At 51.0% G+C, this 23,465-nt stretch overlaps 1 protein-coding gene across 4 annotated transcripts in view; it reads left to right on the forward strand.

The window, feature by feature from the left end:
- The window catches only part of atos (atos homolog atossa), a 99,844-nt gene that overhangs the window by 53,959 nt on the left and 22,420 nt on the right, over positions 1 to 23,465 (forward strand). For all 4 annotated transcript variants that reach the window (XM_084606018.1, XM_084606021.1, XM_084606019.1 and 1 more), the window contains exons 2-3: positions 683 to 882; positions 3,959 to 4,048. In XM_084606018.1, the coding sequence (XP_084462144.1) occupies positions 4,027 to 4,048 (22 nt within the window). In that variant the 5' untranslated portion in view covers positions 683 to 882; positions 3,959 to 4,026. The remainder of the gene's footprint in view (positions 1 to 682; positions 883 to 3,958; positions 4,049 to 23,465) is intronic.

Raw genomic sequence — 23,465 nt, forward strand, 5'->3', positions numbered from 1 at the left:
GGACAGCATTTAATTCGTTCGTTCGGGAGCGCTACAAGTATACTCTGTCGTCCATGATTATGATGGGAATTGAGGTACAAGCCTTGGAGGACGGCGAGGCAGTTCTGCGCCGATGCAAAGAAAGCATGTCCGTGATTCGGAGGCATGTAGTTTGAACTCCAAGCAATGCGCGGAAGTAACACCGGATATATTTTTGACTTTTATGAGGCGTTATTTTCCGCATTCACCGCGCACTGTTTGTTTCACAGTTGTCTATTTTGCTCTTTTTTTTTCTTTCTTTAATGGACGTACGTTGAAAGTTTCGTTTATAGGAATGGGTAATGTGTCTTTACTAGTGAATTACGGGTAATTGCAACCTTAAAGAAACTCCAGTTATTCGAAATGATCCATGGCCACCCACCACGACGTCCCTCATGACTGACCTGAGTCGCTTTGGGACTTCAAACTCCGTAGATAAAACGAATCAGATCGCGGAGGCTTCGGTTGATTGGTCTCATTGTTGACATAAAACGACCGAACACTGACTTCTGCAGTGGGGAAATCCAGCCGGTGACCTGCATGGTCTGACTCGCTCTGTCGTCATGCGCACTGCGGCGTGTACTCGAGTTGGGTTGTTGGTGGTTTGTCATCGATCTCCCCCAGTTTCTTATACTTGTCCTCCCTCTTTTTCTTCCCTTCGCAGTCTTGGAGGCCATGGCCCAAGAAGTGGTTGTTCTCTCGCCCTCGCTGACCCCTTCGTTGGACGCGGAGTGCTGCAGCTGTTTGACTCCCCAGCCGAGCAGAGACCCGTGACTCCCCTATCCGCCAGAAGCTGGCGCGAGTTGGTGCCGGAGTCTCCTCATCCACGTGAGCGCCGTTGAAGAAGGTCCACCTCTGGCGCAGGTGAGTAGCGCTGCAGTTGCTTAGTATTTCTTCTCTCCCGGTTAACAGAGAGAAGCTGTAATTATAGGCGGCATGAATGGATCGAAAAATCATTGTCTCGTCTAACGTGAAGCGTATGCCCTCCAGTCCCTCATATTATGCGCAGAAACTCTGCTTGCAGTTATCATTCACCAACTGGCTGTGCTCAGAAGTAAGGCTGTCGAAACTGCAAACGAGTCTTGTACAGCTTATAGCCTCCTCTTGTTAAGAAATTGCATTTCAAAAAAAGAAAGAGAAACCTCATACGGCAGCCGGCGTAGGTATATATGGGCTTTCGGAATGAGGCAGTTACGTTATACTTTGACCGAGTGCACCTCCTTCAGGGCGAGCCGCAGTTTCCTCATATACTTATCAATCAAGAGCAAGAAAGTCGCCAACTTCCCGATCGAGTGTTCAAGCTCGCTGTACGGATGTCGCGCCGCGTCTCGTCTCGTACGCAATAATCGCTCACCTAATTTGAAATTCCTACGTTTAAGATTATTATTAAGATGACGTTATATATACGCCTCACCTGACGTGTCTGAAGTGCACACGTGGCACGTCCTTTTCCTGTACCTTCGCTTCCTGTATTCGTCTTTATCATTTTTACGTTGTCTTTAGCTTTTCTTACCTTTCCTGTCCCATGCGCCGCTAACCAGAACGTGGCACAAGCCCTCGTCCTTCGCCTGACGAAAGCTTTTTTTTTTTTTATCGCGATTATTGCAGGGGTTGGACTTCTCGGTTTAAACCGAAAAACACCGATAAAGGTACGCCCAAACCATTTTAAGAAGTTCGGTTTAAACCGAACTCTCGATGACGCGAGAAAATTACAACAGTGGTATGATGTGAGATCGTCGTTGGTTTATGTACAGCGGTTGAAGGTTTTGACGCATTGTTCATGGTATCACGAATGGGAAAAAATGGCAGGCGTTCTTCCCGACCCTCGAAGACATGCCAAGCGTTTGAGAAGGGGCGCCTGTGGCGAGGCAGGCACTTCGAGGGGCGAAGGACAGACCTGAGAATTTGCAGCGCAAGTGTGTCTAGGAAATCGCGGAGACTAAAGCCCGTCAGTTTCTTTCCGCGTGACACTTCTTAGACACAAGCCGAGAGAAGCGCGTTTCTTTTTTAAGTAATTTGACTTATGCAAAAATTTGATCGTAATAAATAATATTTCAGTTACTCCTTTGTCAAAGGTGTGAATTTATCTTTTACATATGCGTTTTGTCTTAACGCAAATTTTCATCATGACAATAGCATTTTCTTCCTGGTTCTTAGCTGTATATATGAGAAACAGTACATTAAATAAAAGTGGATAAAACAACGTGCAAGAAAAAAAAAGCGAAAATGTGCACTACGTCACCTGTAACTCTACAGGGATGCCTTTATCTCACTGAAGAAAAAAGCCGATATTTATTGAGCAGAAAATAATAATAACCGAAAAAGAAACGGAAGTTGTGTTTGCAAATAAACACCGAAAAATGTGAGCCGAATTATCAGAAAATAGAAACCGAAACCCGACGCTGCTCTCCGTTGTTATTCACGTGGTTATCCGTTTGGTTGGGCTGCGGTTGCGTGTTTTGTAGCACGTTTTAAGCGCCTCTGATTTGCTAAAGCGAAGTTTTACGTGCTTATTTTTTCCCCCTGATTTGTCTCCTTTGAGACGAGCTTCAAAAATATATTTTCGCTAACAGCAACGAGATGACGATTTGGCTTGCCATTCTTTGTATATTCGTAGGTTTATTCGAGCATGTTGGTCGTCTAGCCGGCTCTCAGACACTGCAGGAGATGTCTGTAAAAGACGTACCTCTCGAATGCCGCGTTTGCGTTCTGTGGAGGAAAAGCAAAAGCGCAAAAAAAGAAAAAGCTCCATGCAACGCCACGGCATTGAAGAGTTGCGCCGGACGCTTCCAAACTTGCTATTGACTCGTTCTGGATTGCGAAGGTATAGCGTGACTACTCGTTGTTGAAAACTGCGAATTTTTATTTCTAAACTTGGGATGCACTGATTTCTGTGGAACGACATTGCCCTTGGAATTCCCGCACGAGCGGAAGCCGTGCAACCGCGTTTACGTGGAAAAGTTGCACTGTCGCTCGAACAGATAGAATTGTGACTCGCAGAAAGAGACCGAATTTTTCCGAAGGCGAAATGTAGAAGTGTCCTTGGAAACTAAGTGCCGCACTGTTAATGCTTGTAATAAATGAAGGGCCCGGCGTTGAAGATGCAGCGCTGTCTCTTGTCGAAGATGTAGTCCTGACGAAAGCATGTGCGATTCGCAAAGGACCACGCAGAACTTCGCTTGCTCGTCGGTCATTTTGCGTAGCGATTGTCTTTTACCTCCCTCAGGCGTGTTTCGTCTTCTTCCCTGACCGTTCTCCCGCGTCTGCAGAGGCTTTCCCAGCATATTGTTGTTGGCCTCTTGAAAAATGTAATTGCAACCTCTAACCGAATTGTTTCTTTCTTCTTTGTCTTTGCTGTACACTAAGTAAGTGTACACTGTACACTAACTTGTTAGCGCGTGAATTAGCACATTAATGTAGATATACGACAAATACGTGTCTCACCCATCGTGTTTTCTGTCGGCGCACTGATTTACAACCCAACTTTATTGGTGGCCAAAAACTGCGATGCTACTGTGTAGAAACAGTCATTATTTTGTCACTGTCGCATAATTCATTGACTTGAAATATGCCAAGCTATCAGAGGTTGTGCATGTTGTCTGCTAGCAACAGTACTACGCGACTATATTTGTAAGACAGAGCTGTATCTTTTCTCTCTTTTTTTTTTTTTTCGGTTGCTGTCGATAGTACGTGATGCTGTGTGACTCGTGACAGTGACCATTCTCCTTTAGACTCACAGCGCCGTATATCGCCACTGGTGCGGAAACAGACAGTTGGAGTAAAAAGTTTCTTGTGTTCCGCGAAGCGGGTGGGGAACTCGTCGGAGCTGCCTTGCTGCGCATGGCTGCTCCCGCATTCATTCTACTCGATCTTTTTTTCCTGTCTTCCTCTTTCCCTGAAGGTGTATATGTTTCCCATGTGTACTTTTATGCGTGTGCAGGTTATTCGCCACATCTGGCTCGGAGGAACTGACGACTTCTGTCGGCTCCTGATCGCCTCTTGCCCAGAATGAGACCGACGGCGGAAAGCGGTGAGTGTTCCGAGGCGAACTCTTTTTCCGCGCTCTTTGTCCCGGTACCGTTGCCTGCTTTAGTTGATGCAATACCGCGATGATAGTTCGTTTGCGGCGATCAATTTCTAAAGGAAGTCCTCGTGCCGCGAAGGAGGAAGGGGGGTCGATCGGGCCTTTTTTCCATCTCGGTTTGTACACGCCACTCGAAACCGATTGTTTTAGGTGTAAATTTCTTTCTTGCGAGGCGTTATTAACGCCCCGAGATCATCATAATCGTATGCTTGGCCTGCGCTACAAGCGACTGAAGACAAGTCAGCGTCCTGCGGATGAAGGGAACGGTGGCGCAATGGAACTTAATCATTGCAGCTAAGCTAAGCTGACTGGTACATCCGTCCTCACTCGGCACATGATGCCTCAATTCCGTTCAGGCTCCCGTGCCAAAGTGCCGAAACGCAGCGTAGCGAACCTTTGGTGGTGCCGCAATGATGGCGAAGTCAAGGCCCGACGCTGGCACCTCACCTTGACAAATAGTGCTGGCGTGCTTGTCGTGCCCTTCCGCTCCTAGCCGTGTTTGCCTCGTTTCATAAGCACCACGCCACAAAGTACAGCTCGGCAACTGTGAGGGGTCGACTCACATCGTCTTTGGCGGCCGCCCACACAGGATGCCCTAAGTCTGTTGTTCCCTGGTGAACCCGAGAAGGGAAGCAGCATCTGTTTGCGCTGACGTCGTCACACTTCTGGGAAGTCTTCTCGCGTCTGGCTCGCGGACGGCGGGGCCCCGTCGCGCGCGCAGCTCTTGTCGGCGTTGCGTCATGCCTTGCGACACGCGTCTGTGCCGCTCTCTTGTGGCGGTCACGAGGCGCATCTCGTGTTTTGAGCAGCGCGCAGGTTTGTCGCCGTCGTTGTCGTAGATGACGTCGCCGAGCGATTATTTGGCCCCCTAGCCCGATACCAGCAACAGCTATCTACGCTGCTCACGCGCTCCGCCTCTGCGACGAGGAAGCGTGAGAGAAGCCGTGACACAGAGAATCGATGCCAAACGATTGATTTTTCTTCAGGCGCGCCCTGGTGCATGCACACCCCATCGACTGTGTTGACCTCCGTGAGCGGTCTCCTTCGGCCGCACATTGGTGGACAAGCGTCACGCGGCCAGGTAGAGGTGTCTCGAACTCCGTGAGGAGGAGGGGTGCACTCGATTGGTTCAGTGGCCGCTGTTCGGCCTTGAACCGACCAGCTGGATGGAGAGAGTCCCTCCCCGCATCTACCGTTTGCCACCGTATTTTGTGCTTTGTCAGCGGAGAGCGGGCTGTGTGGACGTCCTGGCCGATGGGGGTGGGGGGGCTCGCGAGTCCGTGACCCCTCGCTGTTGCCGGGGCCCTCGTCCGCGTGCATGCACGCTTGCTGCTTGTGGGTCGGCGCGCACTAGTCTCGGAACTCGCTCGCTCAGCTGTGCCCTTCCCCACAGCATCGTTCGGACCACACGGCCCCGCCTACTAATGATGAGCGGGGGGGGGGGGGGGGGGGGGGAGAGAGAGAGAGAGGTCATCACGAATGGCGGCCCGGTGTGTTCTCTCGATAGCACAGCGTGCGATGTGCTGCCGTCGGGCATCACTTGCTCTTCTCCCATAGCAGCGGCGGCGCGGCGATGGCTTTGCTTGCCCCGTCAGGTAACAGGGTACAGATGCTAGCGCTGACTCGGTGGACGCTTAGAGCCCTTTCCAGTGAGAGGGTCCACCGCAGGTGGCAGTGTTTGCTACCTCCAGCACACCCCCTCCCCTGGTGAATTCTTAGGAGACGTAATGGAGTCATGTTTTTGAGAAGTGGGATGACGAGCCAAGTGCAAGGGTATTTCACCTTTGGGATGCGTGTCTGCGAAGCGTGCGTTTTGATCCCCAGCCTTTTCCGTTCTCATTTGGGAGCACTTCATTGCAAACCTCCTGGCCTAATCGTCAGCTTCGAAATAGCTTCGGTTACTACGTGATTTGCAGTCCGATTTCCCGTTGGCATAGCTGTTCGCACTTGCGTCAGTAGCTACGTGGTAATAGGGCGCGCCTAATGAAGTTCGCAGACCGGAAAGCGTGGCGTGACATGGTCCATAGGGTCACGAAGAGTCGGACACGACTGAACTGAACTGAATGAAGTTCGCAGTTACCACCGCCGCGTTTTTCCTCTGCGTGCTCGATTTGCGCATTTACTTTGACGACTGTGATTGCGTCTGCGTACCGCAGCGCCTTTGGCAAGTGGCGTACGAGTTAAGACGAGGCGAGTACGCTGCTCTCCGTTTCATCACCACCGGTTACGAGCTAGCCTTTGCGTAGAGGTGTGGAACACTCCATCCATTATTGTTGTGGTGATGACTCTGGCCGATCACGGCAAGTGTATCTGACTTAATTAAATCGTTCGGAACAGTAGTTACAGGCGCAGAAGGATAATCTCGATCGTTGTTAATTATACAGCTAACTCTACATTACCTTTGGAGTCGACCACTGTTTAGAGTGGTGACATGTGTACCGTCTTGAGGTCGCCTTAACGTTATTTAAGTTAACTGATTGATATCTCACTGCCAGACTAATCCTGCTCACTCGTGGCCGTGAGCTCGAGAGGGCGAGCATGTTCGCTCGTGCTTACTCACGACGAGCATGTATTTCGCCTTGGGCCTGTTCGCTTGGTGAGCCTCGATACAATGTAGGCACAAAGAGATGCACACACTCCCCGTCGCTCTTCGAGCTGTCACGTACTTTCGAGCTTGTCCCTTGCACATTTGTGGAGAGCTCAGCTTGCGTGCTGGGCACCTGTCGCAGGCGCGTCCCTTCCGCATTGGAGCTCGTCCAGGGGGGGAGGTGCTGCAGCCAGCGAGGCGTGACTACTGCTAGCCGCGAACAGAGGAAGCGCCCAGGGCCGCCGCGGCCCGGTGAGCATCCCCTGGTGTGCGTGCGCGACTCGATACAGTTTGGAGAAAGGACACGCAGCAGGGGAAGCGATTCCAAAGCTGGATGCAGTTTTCCTCCCCTGCATGGTTGCCACGCGGCCTAGTTGCGTGCGAACCATTTAATATTGTCTCCACCGCTATGGACGACGGCTTATCTAATGAATGCGCCACCGTCGTTGCGCGCACCGAGGTAGTAACGCATGGTTCGCCTCGTATCCCTGTGAATGTGGCTGATATCCCTCTCGGTGCTTATGAAGGGTTTTGTTTATTTAGTTATCCGTCGCCGCTACCCTACCGGATATTAGCGGTGTACAGCTCCGAAGAAGCACTGCAACCTTTCTCTAGCCGGGACGTACACTTATCCTTTCTCGTCGCCACATTGTGGAGATTAGCATATGGTGGGCTGCACCAGGCGATCTGTGCTGTTAGCCACCGGCGACGTCCTTACACGCTTTCAATGTTTTCTGCATGTTCTGAGAAGATCGCCGGAACGGCGCTCGCTAGTGACACGACAATGAAGTTACAGCATAACCCGAGCGCCCAATCTCAGTACGCGATCCGATATCAGTCAGAAGAACTCTGATTACGTAATGCGGAGACGCACGCCGTTGGTTTCGTCGTCGGAAGCCAAGGTAAACCGAACCGCGCATTCCAACTTTCTCCAAAGAGCCTTTCGCGACGGGGGCGACCATAGTCCCGTGCTTCCCGTGGTTCCCACGGCTTCATGGCGGTTCTTTCGTTTCACCTCTTATCTCTATGCTTTCTTCTATTTTATTATTTTCGTTTTTAATACAATGTGCTCCTTTTCTTCTTCGGTGGGAGCAAGAAGGCGGCTGCGGAACGGGGGCTAGGTATGCGGCTTGCGGAGGCACACAGGATGGAGAGTCCAGGGAGTGGTGGGGGCCTGGGAGAGGCGGCCGCTGAGGAGGTGTGCGCGGTAATAAAAGTTCAGACCTAGTGCGCAACGCTTTCCCCGGAGCTTTGCTCACTCGGGCGTCTGCTCAGTGCTCTGTGGCAAACTCTGCTTAAAGGCCGCTACGAAGAAGCGAGTGATGGTTAGAAAAACTTTTTTTTTTCTTCGTTCCATTTTCTCATCTGAACGCGCAGCTTCATAGTCCTTCCCCTACCTTCCGTATGATTGCAGGGCTCTTTATTTATTTAATTTTTACTTCTTTGACTCTGAAAAGAGTGGGGAAGAAGGTGAGCGGCGAACCGACGGGCCACAGAACCTGTTCCTTCGGCGGCTGTCTGGCACGATGTGTTCTTTTTGTTTCCGAGGAAGCGCCGCTTAGTAAGGCATGTTTTCTTCTCTTCATATTTCCGGTCCTTTTATGGAGCGCCTCTGACGTCCCGCCGAGACGATATCTTTATGGCGCGCCGCTGTTTAGCGTTTATTACCCGCGCTGTGGCCATTCGAACGCACTTTCGGGCGACGCTACGTTGCTCCCGGGTTCACACGCCAAGCGGACGGCATTTATTACACTCACAAACAATGCTTTTTAGCTTATCCGTTTGTGCCGGAGGAAGTAGCGGAATGAAAGATGCAGGTGCTGCGCGTCGCGCACGATAGCGCGGGATAAGTTATCATCGAAGCTATTCCTTCCTGTGTCGTAATTCTGCCTCGGTGCACGATTATAGAAGACTTAGCTGTAGTTAGGGGGACTTTTTAACTCCAGTCTCTCACTATATCTTTCTGTTGGTAATGGGTTTAGGTTGCATACGATTGAAGCGCGCTTAGAATAGATGCTGCGAAGAGGGCAGCACTGTTTTGTTATCATGTTGTGTTGAAGCGGGACGAGACCACCGCAGTCTGCATGTGCTCGCCAGAATTGGGTCGTCTCGAGTGGCGTGTAACAAACGGTATCTCAGAGTGTCAACGTCGCAAATAGCGTGAACTTTCTAGAAGACAACCATTTTTGTTTAAGCTTTCGTAGCTATTCGTGACGATATAGTGTCGACTGTGCCGCCATGCAGTCTTCCTTTTAGTGTTTCCCAGTAGAGTGAGCTTCTACTTCATAGGGAGTCTGCGCCGATAGACGATGCATTGTTGAGCGGAGGGACAAGCGTTTTCGCGACAGACCTCGGGCAGCTTCGCCCGAGCTTCCTAAGATCGGGCCATATGGGGAGCAGCAGAGCGACGCTGTATCCCTGCAGTGCAGCTGTCGGTGATAACTTCCCGTCGCGCAGTGAAACGATCGCAGGCCGAGTTCTTTTGGCGGAGCGGTGGAAATATATCGATGGTTTCGACCTCACAGTGGTCTTATTATTCGTGACCCGGTTTAAATGTATCTCATCCAAAAAAGAAAAAAGAAAATGTTCGAGCAGATCGTTTTTTTGTACTGAACAGCTAGACAAGAACTGTCGGAGCTCGGTGGAAGGTCTGTAGGCACGCGTTTCTGTAATGAGCGCATAATCGTTACCGGCTTCCAGCTACCTATTTCCTGTCATTTTGTCCCCGATAGTGCACGCGCTTTCGCACTTTGTCGTCAGCTACAGTTTTCAGGGAGTGTGGTCTCCATTGGGCGGATAATTGAGGTTTCACTTTCTCGCTACCACGAGCGAACAATGCTCGAAAGACGACGAAATGAGGTGCAATCCGAGCGTCAAATGTTCCAGATCTCTTCGTTCCGTCGTTTGCGCATTACAAAGCCGGTCCGTGTCTAAGCCGCGCATTTCGTGAAGAGCGATAGGTTTCTGCGGCCGGCCGTTCGTTTTTGCTCCGTTTTGTCCCCTCCCTCTTGTGTCTGTTTCTGTTTTCTCTTTCTCCTTTTTTATTCCTTCCTTCGGGATTCGGTGTGTGTCGCGGCGGTTTATCGTCGGTTCAAGGATTTTTCCTCTTCCTGCTGCTGCGTTCGTGTTGTATCTGACGTTTGTTACGCGACGCGCGCCCATGCTGCAACGATAAGGAAATACTGAGCGGGGAGCTGCAGCTCCACTCTCTGCTCCTCCTTGTATTCGCGGTACGTGCGTGATCACCTGGTGCGCTTTCGTCGGTCCCGGCAGGCTGCAGCGAAGCAAAACCGCGCGTCGCATAAATGGGGCACCGCCTCTGATGAGGGCGGTTGGCGCATGCTCAGTGTAAGGGCGGTATGTATATAACTTCGCGTAAGAGTTTGCGTTTAGCATTTTCGCCGTGCACGGTTTGATGTCGCCGAAGCTTTCGCATGGTCAGCATGCTGGAGGCCGAATTGCTTGTTTTCTTTTTCTTTTCTCCAAACGGACGCTGATTAGGCATCTCAGGCGCAAAGATAGTGGCGTCAAATTATCTGGCATAGCACGCCGCAATGACGGTGGTTCCCTCTGGCTGGGTGAAGTAAACCAGAGCCGCTGCGGTTTATCGGGGACACTCGGCGAATTTATCCCAAGGACGCGATCCCGGCTGCTGCGGCCTTATTTCGGTTATAAAGGGCACGATGCCAGCGCCAATTGAAGAACCCTAGCGGTATAAATGAATCCGGAACCGACCAGTATACGGCGTCCTCATACAAACCCACACATTTTCATTTTTCGTGGGATCTTGTTCCACTGCCGTCAAGAGCTAACTTGCGGGAACATGGAAAATCTTCGCTGCTTGCGCTGAGAGGTGACATAGCGGTGACCCGTGCTCTCTCAAGAGTGGTTACGAAGCATATCTACGTAATATCGCGCGGGCTGACGCGACCAGCCCCAGGCCACGTCACGACACCTTGCCCCAGTGACATCGTCTCCGCTCGAAACGCCGTCCGACGTGTGTTTCTTCCCACCACGGAGATGCTTGCACGACATGTGAGCGGATAGTAAACAAGCTCATAAAGTTCAGCTGCGTCGTGTAGTAGCAGCGCGCTCCCTCGCTCCGTCACGATATGGGTGGCCCTCGGGCAACTAGGCCTTGCCGAAAGGGCCTAGTTGCCGTTCACGCTTCGGAAGTGAGCGTTGTATATAGCACAGTGCGGCTGCTGGTGTCCTGCGGCCGCCGAAGGCATTTATGGCCCGCCGAAAGAGAGACTGCATCGCCGAAAAAGGAGCTTGGTATTATTATTATTATTATTTTGGGCGCGTTTCTCGGACCTCGAGGCAGCGCTCGCACACTTACTTCCGGGGGAAAACCCCCGACTGGCACTGAAAATAACGCTGTCTTGCGTTGTCGTAGTCTTGCTTATTCTTTGATTTTTCTTTTTCCCTCGTTTCTCTCGCTCTTTTCATTTTTTTTTTTTTTTCGGCGTACCTCGTTCTCTGCACCCTAGCAACTGCAACCGTACCCGAAAAAGGACGCGGCTTAGTGTGGACGTGCTTCGCCGTGTATGTACGCTCGTTCGTGCGGGACGCGGCGAGGCCGTAAATGAGGAAGTTCGGGGGCGCTGCCGGATTGGGCGCGTAGTGCGCGTACGGCTAGCTGGCACGTGCCAGGGAACGGATAAGCAGCGAGTGTTGGGCTTGTTTATGCGCCTGCTAGTGGAATTCGGGCACCATGAGTAGCAGCTGCTAGCTTCGGTTAACCACGCCCCGCCCCACGTTATATGCCGTATTCAACCGCACCAAAAATGCCATTAGCCAAATAATCGCGCTGGTTTTTTGTGAAATGTAGTTAGCAAGTCAATCGCAGTTCAGTTTGCCGTGTAGCTGCACGCGCAACCACAATTAGTGATAGCCGCAGCTTACGTAACTTCTAAACATTGAGTGAAAGAGTGGGCGAGATAGGTCGTTGGCGGAACGCTATTGATGGGTTAATTTTACATCTACCTATACAGCTGATGACGTCATTGTACTTTTCGTTGTTGTTCCGTCTCCGCTTTAGTGCAGCTGTGAAAAAGAATCTGCGGCGGGCGCGCATTCGCGCTGAAGCAGACACAGCAATGATGGGGGTCATCGCGACATTGCAAGCGTGCTTGTGTCTCTGTAGAAACAGGCATTGCAGCTGCCTATGCTGGGTTGTGATCCGCGACGTCCTGCGGCACCGTATATTCCCCTCAAACTTACTTCGCCACCTGAATGCAAACGTTGCAGTTTCCGTGCAGCGCAGTTAGTGGTTGGCAAGGGACTTTCGTCCAGTTGTCGGAACGAACAGTGCGATGGACTCGCGCTAACGTGATTTCGCTTATCGTTCGACCTGACGTCGGTGTCCCATCAGAAAGGGTCCCCGCGCAACTCGGCCGTCGCATAAATGAAATCGTGCTTTTCGATCGGCTTCGAGCTCGAATCATCGAAAGGCATTTCGGACAAAAATGTCCGTGCTTGTGCAGCGACAGCGGGCTTTTTTTTCTTATGTGTTGTGTAGAGAGCAGTGGATTTGAGGAGGAGATAAAAATTACAGGGGTGCATTTAAGTCTCGTCCTTACGGGTAAGGGCGAAAATGCGAAAGCATTGAGAGCTCCTGCTTTTCCGACGTCTGCAGCATTTGTATTATCTTTAAATCCTTGTATATTTTTATTATTTCGCTTAATTGTTCTTTTAATTTATTATATTTATTATATCTCATTAACCCATCAGTTAGTCTCTCGGCTGTTGTGACCACGTAACTGCGACCACTTCCGGGGGTTGCGGTAAACTAATAATAACAGGCCTCAGTTTTGGCGCCTCGTGATCCATATAAGGCTCTCGCCTAGCGATGGAACTATGATCAAGCATACGGGACTTCGGAGGAAGGCACCAGACGAAGGCAAACAGCGACTGGCGCGCCTTTGTTAATTTCTCTTGTTAAATGTTTTACGCAGTACTCGTTATAGGATACGACGTTGAATGGAGATCACATTGCTTCGTAGGGCTGTGTTTTGTCATGGACGAATTTCGGCTGCCTCTTATACTACTTGTGCTGCTTTCATATAACCTCCACAATTAATAATTTCGTAATTTCAAATCGCGCTGATCGCGTAATCTCCGGGGCTAGTTGCCTCATCTCTGTCTCCTATATAGAATCTTGCGGAAACTGTGAAGGCAGAAAGAAAGAAAAAAAAAAAAATCTGTGCCGGAAGTAGTTGCCGCTTGGCTCGGTTTGGAATGGAGTCTGCTGGCGAGCAACCGACGCATCTAGGATTAATATTAATTTGTCTCTTCTTGATGAAGGCGTCGCCCAAATACAAACGCGCCGTTCTCCCGGGGTGAGGAGGAGGGGCTGCTAGAGAGAGCGAGGAGGGGTCGGCAGCGGAGGAGCAAGAACGGCCCAGAGCTTCGGGGCCCCGCTTTGGAGTAACGGCGAGGCGCTTTGGCGGCGAAGCCATTGTTGTGCCGCAGCAGTCGCTGGAGCCGAGCGGAAGGTGGACGTACCAAAAAGAAACGCTCGCGCAACGTTTCCGGCGAGGAAGCCGTGGCCCTACGATGGAAGCGGGAGATAGGGCATGTTCGCGCTTGCCGTGACGTACGAGTCGACGCACGCTTGTTTTTAGAGACGCTTGTATGCACCGTAGCAATATATTGATTATTTTTGCGTTGGCTCTTACAGGCCCGTCCTTTGTAAAGTTGTAAGCAGGACTTGTGCAATAAACATTATTATTATTATTATTATTATTATTATTATTATTATTATTATTATTATTATTATTATTATTATTATTATTATTATTCGCAAGGATGCAGAAAGGGGCGCCACCGTGGTGGAGGGCTCCGGATAATTTAGACCACCGAGGGTCCTTTTCCTTCCATTGCAATGCGGCCGGAATTAATCCTACCGACCTGCAAAGGGACCGTCGAAACCAGAAAATATGGAGGTATACAGACAGAGCACGGTAACCAAAGGAGTGCCGGCGGGTTCAGCTGTTGCTGTCAGAGACAAGCTTGAACCGCAACTATATCCCAACCTTCCATGACGAAGAGGAAAGCATGAGCCTCAGCTCAACAGCGAGATGCCTCACGAAGGCCTGACGATCACTGGAAAAAGGCGAGGCTGCGTCGCAGGTGTCGTGAGTAGTTGTGAGGTGGCAGCGCTGCCTCGAGCCACCGGTGACGACTGTTTAAGGTCAAGCTTCATCTCAGCTCTTCTGGTACGCGGCACCGCGACGTGACGCAAATGTGCGAGGAAAGAGAGCAAGGAGGCTGCGCTCAACTCCCGATTACAGGAAGCCGCCGACGTTGCATAGCGCTGACAATGACTCCGAGGATAGTGCACACTTGCCGCTTTTGCGCGCCTCCTGGGGAAAGCCTTCTGCGACGATTATCTCGACACAAAATTTTCTGAAGATGTTACGCCACAGAAACCAAGCTGAACGAAACTCCCAAGTGAACTATATGAAGCTCTAATGCACCTCAAAAGCATACAGACGCGCGTGCGTGCGCGGCGTACGCTTATTGATCATACCGTTGCGGTGCGCTGCATCAAGACGACGACGACGTGCTCGTGTGGTGGTGTGAAGAATACGGCGCTCAGGCTAAGCTGGGTTCGTTCTGGTGGTGTGTGCGTCTGACAGTTAACTAGCGTTTACCAATCATATGTTCTTCGTACTGCAGCATAAATAAGAATTTAAAAAAAATGCACACGGAAGCTTTACACACACAGAGCATAAAAGAAGGAACAAACAACACATGAAATGGAATATCGATGAGGTGAATCACGTAGAGAATGAAAATAATGTGATGTCTTAAAAACAACACAAGAAAGCATCCAAAACAGAAAAGAACAAAATACATTCATTGAAAGCGATACAGAGCATCATATACCAATACACAGTAAAGCATCAATAATAATAATAATAATAATAATAATAATAATAATAATAATAATAATAATAATAATAATAATAATAATAATAATAATAAATTATTATTATTATTATTATTATTATTATTATTATTATTATTATTATTATTATTATTATTATTATTATTATTATTATTATTATTATTATTATTATTATTATTATAACGTGGCCAGACGGGACAGGCGTGCGGTGGTGGTTAAACGAAGCAGGAACATTGCTCCCGATATTTTCACCACCATCCCGATCATTTGAGTTTGCAGAGCAACAGAGCGGAGTCGATCCTGTTAATGCCCAGTACGAGACGTCGACTTGCCGCATCAAGGCTCATTTTCTTTGCTTTTGGGATCATTTTTAAAGCACGTCGATTGAGGTGCTCAGAGGAATTAGAACAGTTATGTATGGAACGCTTCGAACAGAACGCGAGCTTGTTTCCATCTAGAGACAAGGGCCGTCGGATGGCAGGTGTCTGACACTTAATAAAACATTCCGATCCCGGCCTTCGCTTGAGCCGTCCGTGCCGCTGGCGTAAATATTGATCGTTCATTGTGTTCTATACTTCCAGTGCTATAAGCGCCCTCTGGCCTACGTGGACAATTTATAGACATTCGAATGATACTTTGAGCTATCGGATTCCGAGTCTTACCTCGACTAGAATCCTGAAGTACACCATTCCTTTTGTCTAATCGTGAAATTCTTCCTCCGGGTCGGCTAGAAGCCGTCACCTAATTAATCGTTAGCGGGATCTTTGTCGCTGGAGGGTCTTAGTTCTTTGGTTTCCATGGTGCATCTGTTTACACTGCCGCGTTGACTTCTGTTCGTCGGTGAATCGCATGCGTGCCCTTGGGTGATGGCTACACACTTAGCGAACAGCGCTCGTTTCGGGTCTCCTCGACTAGATTGCCGCGGTCTCCTGTTTTGGCCATGCGTTTCTTTTCGCAGCTGCGTGTCGTTTAGCTGGCGGGCGTCTGCAGTGTTGTCGCCGAGTGACACTTCACATTTCGTCGCTGCCAGTATGCGCATTGTCTCGGCTTGGGGTGAAGCGGGCTTAGCTACAAAAACACGAAAATGCGTCGAGTATGCGCGGCTCGTCCGTCTTGTGAGTACTTACGGTTGTGCGGGACGCATTTTTTTAGCGAAATTTCATGGACAAAGGAAATTAAAGCAGTGTGTTGTCTCATCGAGTCCAACTAAAATATAGATATTATCGCACTTGAGCCCGAGTTTGAACTTTATCACTGCCAGGGTTAAGGCTGGTTCACATGCAAGCGAACTGAGCGACAAGAGCGAAAAATTTCCAACGAGTCGGAACTACGTCGCTCGAGCCGCCGCGACAGAAATCGCTAGCGTTTTCGCTTGCATGTGAACCAGGCTTTAAAGGCCAGAATACATGCGGCGTTTTTTTCCACGATTTTCGCGCGTCGAAAACTGCCGCGCCGACGCGACGCCCAGCTCGAGATACATGGAACGACGAAGCGGCGCGAGCGCCGCCGCGGATCCCTCGATGCGAAAGCAAATGCAGCAGCGAGCGGAAATAACCGCAGAGCGAGGTACTAAAGTCCCTTGTGGTAAAATCCCGAAAGTGCTCATTCTAATGCTACTGTGCTAAATGTAGAAAGCGTACATTGGAGCGCAAGGATTTGGCTCGCTCGAATGAACGAAGATACTTCGGAATGCCCGCTCGGATACCAGCGGCACGGTTTTCTTTTTTTTATTTTTACAAATTTCAGTCCAGGGAGCAAACAAACACACAGCGATCCGAGAGTAGGTCGTTTGCTACGTCCAGGAGTTTAGTGAAGGCTTTCCGAATATGGGGGGGGAAGGTGCGCGGTGTTTCATTGACTCTCCGGCAGGCAAGTTTTTGCGAAACATATCCCCCATTACAGCCTTGCGCAACACAAAACAAACTTAACTTTTCAAGAAGATTTAAATGTAATCTCCATTTTGATGCCGAAAAAAAAAAACGCATTTAAACATTTCACCTCTCTTGGCAAGTTCTGCACTTGTGCAAAGTGCGCCGCGCTTTTGCATTCTGACTTTAATTCTGCCTGCATACTTCCGAGTATTCTCTCTAGGTTAGCTTCGTTTTCTGTGCGTTGTGCAGTGGCGTCACCTTAGTGGAATTTAACGTTGCTTATTTCGTAGCGTGTGATTGGTAACAAAAAAAAAAAAAAATCTTCCTGCCATGTGTCGTTCGCGTGACACATTGCTCTCTCTCTCTCTCTCTCTCTCTCTCTTTACACACCACTGTATCAGTTCCTCAAAAGTTATGGGAAAGCGAAAGAAGAACGTGAAAAATACAAAACAAGACAGCATCTTATATGTTCGATCCTGCAGTCGTGCAACAGGATAACATTTTAAACGAGGTTAAGTGTTTAGGAACCGAACTTTGCCGCACACCTCAGACGATTGAACCAAAGAGAAATTCCTTCAAATCTGAGAGCAACTTTAGTGAACATTAGACAACTAATCTCAGGTCACCGTAATTAGGCAGCAATTCCCGAGCGCCGTTTGCTGCGATGCACGGCTGTCGAGAATGCCTTCTCGATGTTGGCAGTGGCTGCGGCAGTCTTGCGGGGCAGGTTTATTTTTTTTTCTCCGTGATAGAGGCACCCATCGACGTGCTGCGCTAAGCGCCATGGCCTGTGCTGTTGTGTTTAGGCCCATGATTGAGCAGTTTGGCGCGCCCTAATTTAATTGCTTGGCTTCAGCTGTCGGGGCTCTTTAATGGCGTACCGCACTTCGCGCCAGTGCAGCGCTTTGCTTTTCGTTGAAAGGCTTCGTCTGCCCGAGGTGGCCTGTTTAGCGGCTGAAAAGGCTTTGCCTACGGGGTCTTCGTTCTGCCTTGTACTGCGTTTAGGCTGTTGGAAGTGAGGCTTCAGTTCGGGCCTTCTGGACAGCGATTTCTGTTTTTGCTGCTCGACTAACCGAATCTGGCCACGGTAATGCGCTTCCCTGTAGCACTAGTGTCATTGTCTTGGCTTTTGTCGAGGCCGAATTTTTTTTTTCTTTTGAAGCTTTCTGCGGATTTCACTGCTGCGTATGCTTTCTGTATTTTCGCTCGACGGAGGACGAAGGGAACGCAGTGCGCGCACATGCGCGCGCAAATCTTTCCGCGCTGGAAATATTTGGCGGCATTTTAAGGTGGTGCGTCACAGGGATGTCCGCTGTCTTGGATGAGTGTGCGAGGTTCCTGTAGTGCCACTGTCGCCCGAAATAAGCCCGACGTTACTCCTGATGTAGCGTCCACGGTGCAGATGACGATGAGGGGTGATGGGGAAGGGCATAGGGGTTCCAAGCCATCTTGGGCGCTGTGCCCGCGCGTTATGTAAGTCGTTTCGAGAAGCTCCGCTGCAGCGACCTTTTCGGGGCTTTCCGAGAGGTTAATGTCCGCGTTCCATGGTTGTCGCTTCATTCCGTAAGTCCATATTTGTTTACGCGAGAAGCGTTCGGTGGCTCCGATTGCCTGGCTGCAGTGTTTCTCATTGATGCCTTAGTCGTCAGCGGCACCTGGCGAAAATTTACCTACCCCCGCCTTCCACGCCTCCATTTTGCTTACCTGGTGTGTAGGTAAGCTAACAGAACACGTAATCCAAACGAGACTAAACAGATTCTAGAAGAACAGGAACTTTACCCCGACACAGTGATGGGAGGCAGGACACATTATTTTTTTTGTTTTTTGCATTCGATGTCATGCTTCAGCTTAAAGAGCATGTGCTAGACAACCAAACGGCAGATACGATTTGATATTCGGTATAGACGTGGTCAAAGCTTTCGACAGCGTTCACCACGCAGCGATACTACAACGAACTCTAAATGTAAGGGTATACAACTACGTCAAGGACTTCCAAAGTAAAGCTGTTACGATCAGCCTAGGAGGGAAGGAAGAGGAAGGCAGAAGGCTAGACAACAAAAATGGCTCGGTCCTCTCACCAACGCGCTTCAACATTGCAGTGATTGGTCTACCGGAGAAACTGGCAGGTATGAAGGACTCAATCACACAATATACACGGACAACCTCAACCCCTGGCTTACCAGAGGCAGTGATGCGCACATCGTAAACACCCTCCAAACAGCAATCGAGGAAATTGAGTCGTACCTAAGCCAAGTAGAACTCAAATGTTCTGCCGAGAAATCGGAAGCGCTCTTCCTCGGCCCACAGAACAGACAAAACACAAAGCCCCACGAACATGAGATAAAGCTAACGGTTAACGGGGACGAAATACAATTGGTAGACACGATTCGAGTGCTGGATCTTAGTATGCAATCAAACGGTGAGAACGCCGAAACGATACAAAACTCGAATCGAGTGTAGGCCAGACGACTCAAAAGAATAGCAAACACGCTGGAATGAAGTAGACAAACCTCTTGAGACTAATTTATTCATTTGCCAAGCCATAAATCTTGCTTTTAGCCCATGAATCCATCCAGTTGTGATAACTGGAATCACATTCTTGGCGCCATGCCTATATACGGCTAGCCAAAGCAGAAAATAACAAGCCTTGAAGTCCTAACCAAGAAAGGCGTCAAAACCGCCCTGGGCCTCTCCCCCGTTCACATCCACCCAGAACATTCTCAATATGGGCATTTCAAACACAATCGATGACCTCATCGAGGCTACCAGAGTTGCGCAACAGCAGCGACTCCGACGCTCGGGGCTAAAAATGCTAGGAAAGCTAGGCTTCGAATCTCGAGCGAGGCTCAGACTCGCGGAGAATATTCCAAAAGACATGGGGAACGATGACAGAGTCTACACACACACACACACACACACACACACACACACACACACACACACACACACACACACACACACACACACACACACACACACACACACAAACACAAACACAAACACAAACACAAACACAAACACACGCACGCACGCACGCACACACGCACACGCACACGCACACGCACACACACACACAAAAAGACAACTAGCCAACAGCCAGGACTGCCCCGCCGGGGTGGTGCAGTGGTAAGACGCCCGACTACTGTGCCGGAGTTCCCGGGTTCGAACCCGACCGCGGCGGCTGCGTTTCGATGGAGGCGAAACGAAGTGGCGTCCGTGTGCTGTGCGATGTCAGCGCACGTTAAAGATCCCCAGGTGGTCGAAATTACTCCGTAGCCCTCCACTCCGGCTCCTCTTTCTCTCTTTTCACTTTCATTCCCACCTTCCTCCCTTCCCTTACGGCGCGGTTCGGGTGTCCACAGAGCAAGTGTGACAGTTACTGTGCCTTTCCCTTCCTGTGAACCAATTAATTAACAGCCAGGACGTGGTTTAACGGACGTCGCGAAATACGCAGCCAGGCAGGACGGGGCCCGGGTCTCGCGCTGCAGCATTCGACAGAGGGACGCAACAGCGGCTGAGGAGCTGGCCTAACTCAACAGAATGGCAGAGTGATTATAACCGATTCCCAATCGGTTATCCGAAACTACATCGCAGGGAGGTTACCTGCCGACGCAGTCAGAATTCTGGCCCACGAGGGCCTGCGAGGAAACTGGGGTAGCGCACGCATAGGCCTGGGGACTCGCACACCTGGGTCACAATGCGGTCTCGTCGAGCAGATCACCGTCAGAACTAGGGTACGTGTCTCGATGCCTCTCGCCTCCGCGGAGGCGGAAGGCATCGAGGTACCCTAGTCGGAACGAGGAGCTGAACACACATCTCGATATTCTTAGTCATTGCAAATTAGGCAGGCAGATACGACTTCGAGCAAAGGTCTCAGCGGAAAGGGAAAAAAGTTGTAGGTTCCTCCCAACCCATTCGCAGATGGGATCCGGCAGTCCAGGACCCGAGTTATAAACACTGTAACGAAATTGCAGGCATTATCCACATGGTGTGGACATGCCCTAGTTACAACGAACCAAAGTCCTGGGTGGATTTAACGGCCAGCGAGAAAGAAAACCAAAGTCTTCCATCTGGCCCAGGACACTCCACTGAATCTCAAGCTGTATCACAGGGGGACTCAGCGCTCGAAGGGGAGGAAGGTGAAAGGGGAAGCAGATGACAGCGGTCAAGACCGAAGTCTTCATCTCCTTCTGATTCCTTGACGGGTGCAAATGAAGTTACTCCATCCATCCGACTCAGGCGCGAATTTCGCCTCAATCTAAGCGCGAGTTGAACCTGCGCCATCTTGCTGAGCGCTGTAACCACTGGGCTATATCTAGGCGCAAGGGCTTCGCTGTTCGTCAGCATGAATGGTGCATAAATACACAGCGCTTGGCATTGGCGGTCAATCTCGTGCCCGTGGTGCATCCCGATGAAACCAATTGTCGGCGCCGGTATGTGTTGTGGTGTGGTCGTTAGCGCACCGGTGTCTGCGTGCGGCCCACTTCGCTGTGCCGCATCCTCCGGCCAGCTCACTCTTGTCGGGCGCGAAAATCGTAAGCGGGGGCAGTTGCGACGGTGACGCTAACTTGTTGGATATGAGACTCGCCGAATTTAGACATCCCCTTCCACCTCCCTCTCTGGACTGTACATGCGTCCTGCTCGTCTCCTCGTTGGTTTCTCTCCCTTACATCAGTGGCGGCGACAGCGGAGCACTTTCCGAGAGCGCGCAAGGAGTCCGCCAGTATATGAACCGCGGGGCGTCCTCGGCCCAGTGACGCCAATCGGTGCCAAGGCCCGGCGGCCTTCCTTGTCACCGTTAGACGCCTGGCGCACGGGCGGCGAAGGGCGTCGGTCATTGTGCAGCCTCTGTCCCTCCACACCATCTACCTTGCCCCGTGCAGTGAATAAAAAGGGAAGGTAAGGGGGGGAGGGGGTGCTGCACTTCCCCGTCCCTACGTCCGCTCTGCTGCCACGTGAGGGTGGTGTCGTAAGAGGTCGGTCGTTGAGGCTGCTGCTGCGCTGCTGGGTCTCGCAGCGCTCTCCGGTACGGCCGTCCCAGTGACCTATTTGTACCATGGCGACCGCACTACCCAGCCCTCCCCCTCTCCTCTTCCCTTCTCTGCCGCCGCCCTCGCCGACGACGCCTCCTTTCGCACCCGCTTTGCGTCCGCCGCACTGTCGCCTTCCAGCAACTTTCACCGCAACCCTCCTCGTTTCCTGTGCCGGCCTCATCCTTCCTGGACTGTTGCTGCTGCGTTGGATGGTCCAGTTACATCGCCGTGCGCTTCGCTCTTACGCGTCTAGGCCGCCATCATGGTCAGGAGGACGGGCCTAACAAAACGAGGAAGTGGTCGGGCTCTTGCTCTTCCTTCTGGCGGGTGGCCTACGGGGCCAAACTGTAGGCCAAGTCCGTAACGTCATCCCGTTTCCGTCGTTTATAAAGGAGGCTCAGGGACCGAACACTGAGTGTCGAAGTACCGGACAGCAATGTACAGCTGTATGGAGCCACTTCTCTGGAACTCGCCGTTCTCACCACCACAGTCAGCAAAGAGGTGTGGAAAGGCAGCTTTTTCTCCCTCCCATGGAGGCTCGATTGGCACCCTCAGGACGCCGGAAGTATCTCGGCCCCTTTGGGCACTCCACTTGGCTGCTTTCGAATTACAGAATACCTAATCTCAATTTCGGCACTAAATTGATATTGCAGATGCCTGGCAGAACGGCGGCGCCATGCAAGCGAGCCTTGGCGTTAGCTGCGTCAGCCAACGCCCGGCAACAGCCCGATGCGTAGCCGGGCCATTCGCTATGCGCCGCCTCCAGTGTGTTGGAGGGGACGACGGACGGTCTTTGCAGGCGTCGGGAGAAATCGCCCCTCTGCTGCAGCGAGCACGGTGTGGCGCGGGTTTTTCGGCAGCGAGTAAAAGTGAAGCGTGCGTGACGCGCGGCGTGGGGGCGGCCTCCCATCTCGGCCAGAGCGCGGGGTTACCAGAGCGCGAAACGGCAGCGCGCCATCAGCCGGCTCGCGCTGTGTGCCAGATATCCCCCTGGCCCAGTGGATTTCTAGGTCGTGGAACCCTTTCCGGAGGGAGGGCGGTAGGCCGCGTCACTGTGCCTCTCGTTTCCTGGCCGCGTAGTGCTCAAGATAGTCATTGTTTTGAGCCAGGACTGCGTCTGGTAGTATCTATACCGTAACAAAGTAACGAGTCCTCCGCTGTTCTTCCTTTTCCTGGAGCCCGGCAACTGCTGGAGCTCTCCGAATGAGCATAAGAGCAGCCGAATCCGCAGTTGCACTTTTAATAACATGGAATAATTTCCTCGACAGCCCTTCGTAGACTTTTAAGCCGTCTGAACAGTTTTCGTCCACTCTCAGGTGCGTCACGATGAAGCGGACGCCGGAGACCGGCCGGCCTTCGCTCACCGCGTTTTTGCACGTATAGTCGTCCATTGTGCCAGTCTGTAGTACATCTGCTGTGGCAACATGTCCGACACGATCGTGAACTGTGGGAATACCATGGACCGAACGCAGTGAAACGAGTCGAGGGATCTTCGGCGACTACCAAAGCTGTGTAGGCCGTTTCACTTTTCATTGGAGCGACATGTCGGACTCCCGACTATGGTAGCCGCACGGAGAAGTCACATGGTCGCATATGTCTCAGCTCGCCCCGCTGCGGTGGCGCAGTGGTTAAGATGCCCGACTACTGTTCCAGGGTACCCTTGTTCTGACCCGGCCGCTGGCGGCTTCGTTTCGATGAAGGCAAAACGGAAAGGCGTCCGGGATTGATTACTCTGTGGCCTTTCACTGCAGCACCTTTTCTATTTCCGCTTCAACTCCCACTTTCCTCCCTTCCCCTGCGGAGCGATTGAGGTGTCCGCGGAAAAGTGTGACGTATACTGCGGCTTCCTTTTCCTGTAAACGTATTATTATTATTATTATTATTATTATCATCATCATCATCATTATTCAACTCGCGCCTCCCACAGTCCGCTCTTAACATTATCAGCCTGCAA

Source organism: Amblyomma maculatum, chromosome 6 (assembly GCF_055883805.1).
Source record: "Amblyomma maculatum isolate TAMU_Amacu chromosome 6, ASM5588380v1, whole genome shotgun sequence".
Classification (NCBI taxonomy): Eukaryota; Metazoa; Arthropoda; class Arachnida; order Ixodida; family Ixodidae; genus Amblyomma; species Amblyomma maculatum.